The sequence below is a fragment of the Arvicola amphibius genome, chromosome 1 (assembly GCF_903992535.2).
Source record: "Arvicola amphibius chromosome 1, mArvAmp1.2, whole genome shotgun sequence".
Classification (NCBI taxonomy): domain Eukaryota; kingdom Metazoa; phylum Chordata; class Mammalia; order Rodentia; family Cricetidae; genus Arvicola; species Arvicola amphibius.
The window spans coordinates 104,849,306-104,861,921 of record NC_052047.1 but is presented as its reverse complement, the minus strand read 5'-3'; the positions used below and the strand labels follow the sequence as shown (position 1 = coordinate 104,861,921).

Below are 12,616 nucleotides of genomic sequence, written 5' to 3'. Positions count from 1 at the left end.
CAAAACTTCACATCAGCCCGTAAAGCATGCAGCCATAATCACATTCTTGGAGAGATATAAAAAGCATGTGTCAGGCTAGTGAAGTCCTCTGGGAGCGTCCACTCCCTAGAGGCACAGTAAATTAGCTCTGCCACAGGGAACTGGTTCCTGCACTCTGTGCTCATCTCCAAAGGAGCTGAGTGACACTCAACAGAAGTTCAGCCCTGCCCTGGAATCTGAAGCTCCCTCCACCTTCTGAGTTACCCTGAGAGGGAATCAACTCTGTTGGATGGGCTCTGTAAGTAAAACTTTGTTCAGTGACGCTCCTGCCTCTGGGTGAGCTGCGCTGTCCTAGCAGTGGGGAACAGTTGCATTGTGGTGTTCAGAAGAGATAAGATCATGGGAGAGAGGACTGTAGAGGACAGAATTATTTTTGACTTGTGGGCCCCCAGGATCCTGCAGAGAATGAATGCTTTATTCTGCCTTTTAGGGGCCTGGATGACCTGGCTTTAGTCAAATACCTTAATTAGTGTTCTGAGGCATTTGTCATGATCAGTTAAACTCATTTCTAACTCCAATGACTCATGCAAAAAGTAACAGTGTGTAGCTGATCATAGTGATACATGTCTGCAATACCAGCACTTGGGAGGTGGAGGTAAGAGGATTGGAAGCTCAAGGTGACCTGCATACTAATCTCAGAGTCATCCTGTTATACATGAAAGCCTGTCTCAAAAATGTAAATGAATAAATCAAACGTAACTTAAAATAAAAGTGAAATACGTGTCGTGAGCAGTTTTTGCATGCCAGAGCTCCACTGGGTAGTTTACTCAGCCAGCCCTAGAGATGTGTGAACTGTATTAAAGGAAGTTTACATAGCTTCTAGGTTTCAGTGAAATAAGCTTTTTTGAGAGTATGGATATTGGAATTAAAGATAACTGGGTTCAGAATACTGCCTATGCTACTCACCAAGTGTGTGTGACCCTAAAAATGTTTCATAACCTCTCTAATAATTGTTTTTATTATTATTATACAAAAAGTATCTTTAAAGTGAATCGATTCATACTTGTTACATGTTGATAAAATAAGAACTTCTGGCTAGAGCAGAATAATACTTGCTGATCTAATACATATGACATATCAGCATGAATAATTTGCATTGCTGTACAAGGCTTCCAAACTAGTGTTTCTGAGCACAGATGCAGCCCTGGCCCACCACACGCTATAAACCATCAGCAACAGCCTGGAGAATACTGATGGTGCCACACAGTCTAAATCAGCAGCTAAAGGCAGACAGGCTACAGCTCTCAGTGCTGCAGTGAAAAGGAACTTGGTCTAAATATGAAAACTCACACTGTGTGATTGGAGAAGGTGAGTCTGGCAGACCTGAGCAGGATGGGGCACCGAAATGAGAAGGAATACTTGTAATCTCATTGCTTAGGAGGCCAAGGCAATAGCATCTTGAATTAGAGGCTAGCTATGGGTTACATGGTAAAATCTTCTCTCGGTGAGAGAAAAAAAAGTTACAGAATCATGTCAGGAGCATTTAGTGGCCTGTTATTCTCTAGTATGAGCAGGTGGATTTTTAATGTAACAAAAATATGTGTTAACATATAACCTCAAGTACCGTTGTCTATCATCCTAGACATTGGAGAACTAGAGTCAATAATGAAAACACAATAAATGAATATTTTAATAGAATGAGACAGAGGTATGAGACAAGGGTGAGGGGTGGTAAATTTAATAAGAGGATTACTATACCTTAATACCACTTGCAGATTAGTAAGAGAAACTGGGAAGAGCCAGGGCTGGAATGGGGAAGGAAATGAGTTCTGTTGTAGTGTCTGAGGAATGAGATGATATCTCTCAGAAACAGGTATTTTATTCACTTTTTATTATCACTGGAAGCAGAGAGCTTTTATTCGTTCTCCAACTGTGGCTTGAGTTTCTCTAAAACACAGATTGTACCTCCTACTCTGTTTCACATTTCCCTGTTGCCTTCATGATTAACCCTTCCATGATTCTGCTAAGTTTTGAAATATAGAGTTAGGAGATGCCATCATTAGAGAGCAGATTTATGAGTCAGATTGATGTGTGTTGTTCAAAGCCATGGTCATAACTAGATCATCTCAAGAGGAGGATATGGACTGCAAGAGGGGATAGGGAAAGTCAAGCTTTCTATAATACTACAATTAATAAGGCAGAGGACGGTATTTTCTGATGGATGGTGGAGAGAGCAATTATTCAGAGAAACCATCATTGAAACAATTGAAAGAGAAAGCATAAAAGAAAAGATAATCAAGTTTTGAATTAAGGGGGAAAGCTTATCTGGAATTTATACAGAATATTTAGAAGTTCACTAGTGAGAGAAGAAGGCTTTTCTGGGAGTTCTCAGTTGGGTGAATATCCTGCTTGTTACCAAGGGCAAAGGAAAAATAAACAAAAGCAGATTGTTCTTCAGACTCTTTTTCTTTGCTGGTTATAAACTGTACAACAGGAAACTGAAAGAGATCGGGGCTCATGACTGATCCCTCTCCCATCTAAGCACTGTGGGCTATAATGGCAGATGGGAAAGGGTCCCAGTGGCGACGCATATTCCGGAAACACCTGCACTAAAGTGTGCAAAGCTTTCAGTATTGAGTTGGATGGAACTTGTGAAAAGGAATCAATGATGTCCAACAAAATGCTAAAGAAGGAAAGGAATCCTGTTGGAGTTGAATTAGAGAGATGGAGAACAGCGTGTTTGCTTATTCATAAAATATTTGGAAATGCCTGGCTCTTGACGCTTTGCAACACAAAATCTAACACTTCATCCTTTCCAAGAAACTCAGATTCTTATGCTCTCATCCACTCTTTGTCCCCTCTGTGCCCAGATTCATGCTAAGAACCCTTTTGCGAGATTTTTCTTATAATTGTCTATGACTTTTCTCACTTCTTGTGTTCTCTCTGGCAAGAGCACACTTACCCTGTGTTCACTCTTGTGAGCTCACATCTACTCATGAAAGTTTAGGTGCAATTCATCCGCTTTGTTGATATTCCCTAGAATTAATTCCTCAACACTTAACACAGGCGCATTCGCACATGCAAAACACAGACACTGAGGGCTGCCGCCCTGAGCTTTCTCAGTTTCATCTCTTAGGCCTCCCCTACCTTAGGGCACTCTACAGTTAGTAGAGCCCATTTCTTTGTCTATAGCTCTGTGGTTCTCACCATACCTATATGCCTATACAATATCTGATATACCATTCATACTCAAAATCATTGCACTTTTATTGTTGATGAGAGTCACTGGGTTCTTATTAAAGAGGATGTTTTGAAACTTTAAGAGTGGAGTCTAATGAGGAGCAGAAGGAGCGAGAACATGAGGGAGAAAGTCAGGAACGAGAGGGGTGCGTTCACTCATGGAGACGGTGGGACAGAACTAATGGGAGATCACCAACTCCAGTTGGAATGGGACTGATGGATCATGTGACCAAACCCGTCTCTCTGAGTGTGGCCAACAGCGGGGGCTGACTGAGAAGCAAAGGACAATGGCTCTGGGCTCTGATTGTTCTTCATGGACGGGCTCTGTGGGAGCCTTCTCAGCTTGGTCGATCACCTTCCTGGACCTGGGGGGAGTTGGGAGGACCTTGGTCTTAGCATAGAGTGGGGAACCCTGATGGCTCCTTGGCCTTGAGAGGGAGGGAGGGGAGGTATGGGTGGAGGGGAGGGGAGGGGAGGGGGAGAAGGAGGGGAGAGAAAGGGGAGAAGGAGGGGAGGGAGGGGGGAGGAGGAGGGAAGGAGATGGAAATTTTTAAATATAAAAAAAAATAAACCATGAGAAAAAAAAAAAAAAAAGGATTAACACCACAAAAAAAAAAAAAAAAAAAAAAAAGAGTGGAGTCTAAAGTCTATTGACAACTTCTTTTGATTTTATCAGACATAAAATCATCTAAGACTCACTTAACGTCTTAGTAACTAACAAGACTCTGTGAGTACCCTATATCTGTCTACTGTTGAGCTGACCTAAAGATTTATGATAGACGATCAACTGCTTATAAAGAATTTGTGGCTCTAAAAAGGAATATGAGGTCCTCTCTGGGTCTAGCTTGGATGAAAAGAAATTATAAGAAATTCTGGTTTGAGAGTGTCAAAAAGTCCAGCTGAAAGCAGGGAATTTGATTTCTCTGCTGCCAGAGAAAATATGGATCAGGCCAAACTGTACTATAGAGTTTGTTTTGTTTTATCATCTTTCATCAACAAAGAGACGAAAGAAATTTTCAAGAAGTATGAAAATTCACCATGAATAAGTTAAATTATTAATGAACAAGTTAAGAATTCGAGAAATCATCCTTATAATAGTTTAATTTTTTAAGTCATTCAAAAAATTTAGATCAGAAGGAGCTGAATATGGTAAGATATTATACTAAGTGGGTACTAGTGACCTGTGTTGTTCCAACTGGATTTCACACAGTCCAAATGCAGCTAGCAGCAAATGACCTTGTGAACTGAGACAATTTTTCCAAAAATAGAAAAATATTGCTGTAATAGTTGAAATCATACAAATTTTTATCAATTTAAAGGTGTCATCCCTGTTTTCATATATTGTATAGATGCTCACGTTTGGTCAAATGAATGTTGGAAAAAATTATTTATGAATAGAACACACAAAGACCTGCTTCAGACCTGTCTGTACTTTTAACCTAGCATGTCAACTCTCCAGAACACCTCATCTTCTTCCATCATTTTCCTGCTCACTGGTGTGCCCGGGCTGGAAGCCTACCACACCTGGATCTCCGTCCCCTTCTGCTTTCTCTACGCAACTGCCCTCTCAGGGAACAGCCTGATTCTTTTCGCCATTATCACTCAGCCCAGCCTCCATGAGCCCATGTATTATTTCTTCTCCATGCTGTCCACCGCTGACCTCGGACTGTCCATATCCACTCTGGCCACCATGCTGGGGATATTCTGGTTCAATGCCAGGGAGATCAGCTTCAATGCCTGCTTGTCACAGATGTTCTTCATTAAATTCTTCACTGTCATGGAGTCCTCAGTGCTGCTGGCCATGGCTTTTGATCGCTATGAGGCCATCTCCAACCCCCTTAGGTATGCCACTATTTTAACTGATTTCAGAATAGCTCAAATTGGGGTGGCAATTGTCATCAGAGGAACAGTGATGCTGACACCAATGGTTGCACTTCTTAAGAGACTAACCTTCTGCAGCAGCCATGTGCTCCGCCACTCCTACTGCTTCCACCCCGATGTCATGAAGCTCTCATGCACAGACACCAGGATCAACAGTGTAGTAGGACTGACTGCCATGATTTCTACTGTTGGTGTGGACTCTGTTCTCATCCTCTTTTCCTATGTCCTGATCATTAGAACTGTCCTCAGCATTGCTTCCCCGGAAGAGAGGAAAAAAGCCTTCAGCACATGTATCTCCCATATTGGGGCTGTGGCTGTGTTCTATATTCCACTGATCAGTCTGTCCTTTGTTCACAGATTTGCGAAACGAGCTCCACCCTATGTTCATACCATGATTGCTAACACCTACCTGCTGATCCCTCCTGTCATGAACCCCATCATCTACAGTGTGAGGACCAAGCAGATACGGAAAGCTTTGATAAAAGTTCTCCATTCTAAAGGAACATAGAATCACAAAAATCTAGAGCTAGATGGCTTATTTCAGGCCACGTTGTCAGTCAATGCTAGAATACGTCTAGAATGTCAGCTACTTTGACCCCTTATTTCACAGATGAGGAGATAGACTTATAAACAGGAAGGAAGAACAATAGATAGCCTATATCTCAAGTTTTTCCTTACCCCTTTATCAACAGCATTTTTATTCTTACCTTATTATAACAGTTAAAATTTCATATTAATTTCATATTAAATCATCCCTTTGTAGAAAAGTAGGTAGTATTTTCTAGCTATCTGCCATCCACTGTTCAAAGGAACTTCTCCGGTGAAGATTGAGACTGCCTATGTGTATAGAGATGTGTATTTAGAAGGTAGTTTGACATGATGTCCATTTAGCAAGCTAATAGTAGTAAGTTGATCCTAGGGTCTATGATCTCTCCAACTATGAGTTCTTGGCCAGATTTATATCAGATATAAATAAATCCTGTGGATCCAACTTTAAACCAGATCATTAAGCAGTTAGTTACCCCCCCAAAATATTTTACCACAGTTTTACCCATGAATATACCTTGCCAATTCTATCATAATTGGAACTTGTGGTGTTCGTAGCTGGGTAAGATTATCAATGACTTTTGCTTTCCAGTATCCTGGATAGTACCTTCTGGCACTATGAGAGGCAGACAGCAGGGGGAGCTTCCAGATCAACACCAGCTTTATTTCTCCAAGTCCTGCCACTAAAGCATGTGGTGTCTTCAGAAATGGTGTCCCACCATTGTTATGGTGGGCACCAAGGAGCAATGAAAGCAGTCTGCACTGTCTGAGTTTTCTGGGAGGCCCCGGGCCAACAACTAGAGGGGATATACTATACCTAGCACTGGGACTTCACAGCCTACGACTTCCTTTCTCTTAATTTAGTCTTGATTTAAATGTGTTGAAATATCCCAGAACTTTGTTCTCAGGCATTTTCTTCCTATTGTGCTTCTTTTTCTCATCATTTCATATCCTCTTATGACATTAAATGTATCATTGTTTGCAGCATAATCATTTAATTTGTCTTACAATCATCTTAAGTAGTCCTAACAGTCCCATCAATAAAAATGCAGGCCTGATTACAGGCTTCCATAACCAGAAACTTTGTTTTCCAAATCTCTAAGATGAAACCCTTTCTGTGAACTCTCCTGCCTTCTGTTACTCCTGTTCCACACTTAACTGTTTATCAACAAATCCAGAATCCAGCCACTTGACTTTGTTTCCTCAGCTATTATGAAGATGCCAGCTATCACCTTGAACCTGAAGTCATATGGGAATGGCTTTCTGGAGAATCTTCCTTCATGCATTTTACAGTTAAGAATGCTTTTTCTAGTAGTCATGCAGATCTTATGAGTCCCTGTTCAGCACACTCTCATGGGCTCTTGTCTGACCAATGGGAGTCGGTGATTGTAGTGGTGTGGAAAAGCCTCTTCTTGTGCTGAGTCTCCACCACCATTCCAGCTCTATCCCCAACCTCGTATACATGCATTAGCCTCCAGATAGCTTCTTATATCATCACGCACACTCCAGCATTATAATTCGTACTCACCATTTTCAGCCTGTGATGTTTTTCTCTCAGAGATCAATTGCTGACTTACATCCTTTCTTCATGCAGGACCCTACCCAGTGTGCCTTACTGCAGGACTCCAAACATTATAAGGATAATAATCATAACAGTAATACTTCTTTCCCTCAGTTCCTGACAATATTTACCTCTATCCTCACATGCCTTGTTTTTCTTTTCTTTTTGTTTTTTGTTTTTTGTTTTTTTGTTTTTTGCTTTTTGTTTGGTTTGGTTTGGTTTGGTTTGGTTTGGTTTTGGCTTTTGGTTTTAGAGACAGGGTTTCTCTTTGTAGCTTTGGAGCCTGTCCTGGAACTAGCTCTTGTATGTTGTCAGAGGTCGCTTGTTTGTTTCCAGCCGCTCAGCCCTGAAATAAACACACAGGAAACCATATTATTTGCAATACTGTTTGGCCAATAGGTTAAGCGTATTCCTTGCTAACTCATATCTTAAATTAACACATTTTCATTAACCTGTGTATCTCTACGAGGCTGTGGTTTAATGGATAAAATTCTGGCATCTGTCTCCAGAGGGGCTACATGGCTTCTTTCTGACTTTGCCTTTCTTTCTCCCAGCATTCAGTTTAGTTTTCCCTGCCTAGCTCTGTTCTACCCTATCAGGCCAAGCCAGTTTTTTATTAACTAATGGCATTCACAGCATACAGGGAGAATCACACATCACCTCCCCTTTTCTATTTAAATAAAAAGGAAGGCTTTATCTTTAACATAGTGAAATTACATATAAGAAAACAGGTATTGAGCTAGAACTATAGTTGCAACATTTATATCTACTTTATCTTTTATTATAACTAAGAAAAATATAACTACAATTATAAATTCTTCAACTCCATCAAAGATTCCAGAAGGATATAATATTACCTAAGTAAACAGGAAGCACATTGTAAGCAACTTCCAAAACTCTAGAATTGATAGATACATCTTGCTGCCTAGACAGTCACCCAAAGTTCTTCTGTACCATTGGGGCATCCATCTTCAGCCTACAGGACCATAGTATCCAGCAGACTTTTCCATGAAGCAGAAAATTTCAAAGACAGTTCCACCTATATTGGCAGTTTGAAAGTCACTTTCTTTTGTATCCTGCAAAATGTCTGACAGACACTTTCATGAAGCAGGAAGCCTGAAGGATGGTCTCACCTTTAGACAAGTTCAGCACTCGTTTCTCTGTGGGTCCTGCATGTTCAGTTCACACAGCATACCATCAAGCAGTCCAGGCAAGAACAGTTTCTTGCCCAAATGGTTAACAAACTCCATGAGGAGCCTCTTAGATGACCATCTTCCTCTTGAAGCCCCTGGTGCTGCCAGGAGCAAATGTGTCTCATTGTCATGAAAAGTCCTAAGTTATTAAAACATTTTAAATTCCTTATTCTGAAGGCCTCTGAAAGATTTGAAGAATATCTATCTAACTGAAATATATCTCTATACATCTACAAAACCTAACTACCACGACTACAAGCTTGACTATTATAAATGATTATCTATTAACCTACACTTCTTAAATATACATTACATTTTTAAATGAGCTGGACAAACACAATACCTTAATCAAGATCAGAAATACATATACAGAATATTAAAAAATTGATCTTAAATTTGTATCAATAAACCAAGATCCATACCAATGCAAATCTCTATATCATATCCCCCTTTAAATGTAAACAAACATTTATAAACAATATTTGGGAATATGAGCATAATTCTTACCAAACTGCTTCCTGATTTTTGTTTGTTAGGCAAAGTATTTTCTTTTTGGGGGTGTTCAAGGTAACCTCTCAGGGGATCTTGGACTATCAAACCACATTAGTCTGGAAGGATTCCACAGGTTCTCATCCTCTGTGGAAACAAAAGTAGAACCTCTTTTCCAAAGCAACATATCCTTATACTCAAATTCTGAAGTCAAGATACCGTTAAAGTATATATGTTGGTTATTTAGCTCCTTTACAGTCAAAAAATTCAAAGAAAACACAATAGTATACATAAACTAGACTCTCTGTGTATATCTCACCTTTACATGGCTTATTTGTTTTTACTCTATTACTTCTTAATATTTATTTTATTATCTCAACTCCTTTAGATTAAGGGTCTATCTCTTTAAAGACCTTGTTTTTTTAATAAACCATTTACTTTCTTTTATAACTGTCTATACTTTTTTTCTTTTCTCTCCCAAGCCTATGTACATTTATTCAACACTATGACTCATTTAGAGATCTTTTCCATCTGGATTTGTCTTTATTGCATATCTGTAATTATTTTCTGACCAGAAGAGCTTCTTAAAATGCTAAGTGTTTCTTAAGAATCTAACCTGTGATGTTGCTAGGGTATATACAGCCCTCCCTGCTTATTCCGGACAATCCAACATGGTGGAAGTCTGTTCACTGACTCTGCAAGCCATGCACACTGCCCCATTTTCAAATATGCAGCAGCTCTATATTGAGCCATTAAGCAGTTTGTAACACGCTGCTTACAGAACCTATTTAAATGCTCTGTAGCCAGACGTCCAGAGAAAGAGTCAGAGCCATCTATGCTGGTGAACCAAGAGGCCACAGCTTTTGTTTTTTAAAGAAGCCACACAGTGTTTAGTGCACCTCTCCTAAAGTAGCCATTGGAGCCCTTTCTCACCACACAGTTTTTAGTGCACCTCTCCTAAAGTAGCCATTGGAGCCCTTTCTCACCACACAGTTTTTAGTGCACCTCTCCTAAAGTAGCCATTGGAGCCCTTTCTCACCACAAGCCCATCTAGAAAAAAAAATTGTGGCTACCAAGAAACTGTGCTAAACTCTGTTCTTTTGTGTCTAGAATTCCTTTTCAAGCTCTCTCAGGTTTTAAGTGGATTTTAGTTGGCCACGTTGGTGCACCAATTTGTTGTTAGAGGCCACTTATTTGTTTCTGGCTGCTCAGCCCTGAAATAATCACACAGGAAACCATATTATTTGCAATACTGTTTGGCCAATAGCTTAAGCGTATTCCTGGCTAGCTCATCTTAAATTAACCCATCTCCATTAATCTGTGTATCACCACAAGGCTGTGACTTACTGGGTAAAGTTCCGACATCTGTCTCTGGCAGGTCTACATGGCTTCTTTCTGACTTTGCCTCTCTTTCTCCTAGCAGTCAGTTTAGTTTTCCCTGCCTAGCTCTGTTCTACCCTATCAGAACAAGCCAGTTTCCTTATTAACCAATGGTATTCACAGCATACAGAAGGGAATTCCACATCACTTGTAGATCAAGCTGGCCTTGAACTCACAGAGATCTGCCTGCCTCTGCCTCTGCCTCTGCCCCCTAAGTGCTAGGATTAAAGGCATGCATCACCACCACCTAGAACCTGCCTTTTTTTAATTCCTGTCACTTTCAACACCCAACCTATTATATACTAGGGAGAGGAGGTGTTTTGCTTTGTTTTGTTTTGCTTGTTTCCCCCTCACAAGATAGGGTTTTTGAGAATAAGGAATTTGTTTCTCTCTGAGTGTCCTGTTTCCCTTTACCTCTTAAAACCCTTTATCTTCTGTACAGTACTCCAAGCCCATAAGAAAGTTACATTCCCTCTATTCTGATTTTCCTTTGTCACTTCAAGCCTACAGTAGTGTTCACTACCATCACCCTCCCTCTTAGAAGAGAGGTCACTTATTTGGAGAATCCCAGACCCCTTGCATTCCACCCAGATGCACCATCACCACCTTCTGCTTATTTCTTGTGGTGAGCCTCTTTAGACTCTATTGTAATTGTTCTTTCTACATCAGGAACCCTTCTCAAGACCAGGAACCACATCGTATCAACTGCTGTTCTGTTTTTACACTTCTATTAATAGTGTCTGGCTCCTTGTATCTTTAGATTTTCTTTGTTGTTGGTTGCTTTGGTTTGGTTTGGTTTTAAGATAGTTTTCACAAAATTCCCATGGTGACACTACACTACCCCAAACTCCTAAGCAACTGCAATTATAGGTGTAATTCCATACTTCCTAGCTCCAGGCTGCTTTTTAACCTCAGTTAAACTGATGAACAAATACATAAGATCTTAAAAGAAGTATAAGAATTTGGGTAGTGTACAAGATCATAACAGTTTTCTCATAGTTCCTAAGATATTTATTCATGAAACTTCTCATTTTGAAGGATGCTATGCAAGAAGTCTCCTTTGATCATTTGGCTTACCACCTTGCCCTAATTTCCATCAGCCTTATTTCTCTTTCTCTCCAACATAAAACTTTCTTTGTATATTCCTTAATAAACAAGAGTTAAAAGCAAAAACGTTAAGGAGATGTTTACATGGATGATTAATATTTTGAATAAACAACCAATTTCTGTTTGTCCCCATCCTGTTCTGTTCTCTGAACCTCTTGGACCGTGCTCCTCATATGGTCCTAACCTATAATGGAGCAAAAATTAAAGTTCAAACTAACTGCAGAAAAATCCAGAAAGGAAAGATGGGGAGATAAAAATGTGGGTTTAAATGTTAGATTTTGCTTACTTCACTGCATAAGGTGTGATACTTGGAGAGCAATGACAGACAGGGTAGGAATGACTTGAGCTGGGAGTGAAAGATGGCAACATTCAGTCCTAAAATTGAAAAAGAAACAGTGGTGGCGCAGGCTCTAATCCCAGCAGTCGGGAGGCAGAGGCCGGCGGAGCTGTCAGTTCAAGACCAGCCTGGTCTGCAGAGAGAGTTCCAGGACAGCCAGGGCTACACAGAGAAACCCCATCTCAAAAAGAAGAAAAAGAATTGGAGAAGAACACACCAATTGGTTAGCCAATGCCAAATAATCAGCCCTGAAAATATATATAACAAGTAGCAGAGTAGAGACTGAACTGTTTGGATTTATGCATTTAGGAATATAATATATATAACATACATATAAATATGTAACAAATAATAAAAAGGGGGCTATGCATTTGAAAGAGAGCAAGAAGGGGTACATAGGATAGTTTGGAGAGAGAAATTATGTAATTATATTTTAATCTCAAAAAATTAAATATTTTTTCTTTATTATTTTATTAACTGTGGACAGATGGGACTTTGTCTCCCCGATTATTTGGCAATTTCATTTAGATCACCTTCATATATGTATATTTTTTAAGAAGTTTCTGCCATGTTAGATTTCCACAAATGCCCCATAATTCTAGCTATCTCTCCCTGCATTCCCTCCCATGACTACCTCTTCCACTCCCTGTTTGAGTCTCTATTCCAGCCCCTCTCCCAACTCCATCCCAGTCTGTTTATTCTATTTAACTAACTTTTTATGGGGATAAATAAGAAGGAATCTCAATTTTAAGAGTCGGATGCTTGGATTTTCACGACACTTCTGAAGATACTCCTCTCAGCTTACATCTACACACTAACCTGTAGACAACCCTAGAAACTGTTAAATGTCCACTATTATAAATGGGCAACCTGACACTGAGCATGGGAAATTCGCAGAGCAAA

General features: G+C 40.0%; 1 protein-coding gene across 1 annotated transcript; it reads left to right on the top strand.

Moving 5' to 3' along the window:
* The first annotated feature begins 4,663 nt into the window (after positions 1 to 4,663).
* LOC119817405 (olfactory receptor 51F2-like) lies at positions 4,664 to 5,608 on the top strand. The gene has a single exon (XM_038334658.1). The coding sequence runs from the start codon at positions 4,664 to 4,666 to the stop codon at positions 5,606 to 5,608; it is 945 nt and encodes a 314-aa protein (XP_038190586.1).
* Positions 5,609 to 12,616: the final 7,008 nt, after the last annotated feature.

What these genes read in the sequence shown, in the direction of transcription:
- LOC119817405 (XM_038334658.1), top strand. Translation starts at nt 4,664, where the DNA reads ATGTCAACTCTCCAGAACACCTCATCTTCTTCCATCATTTTCCTGCTC.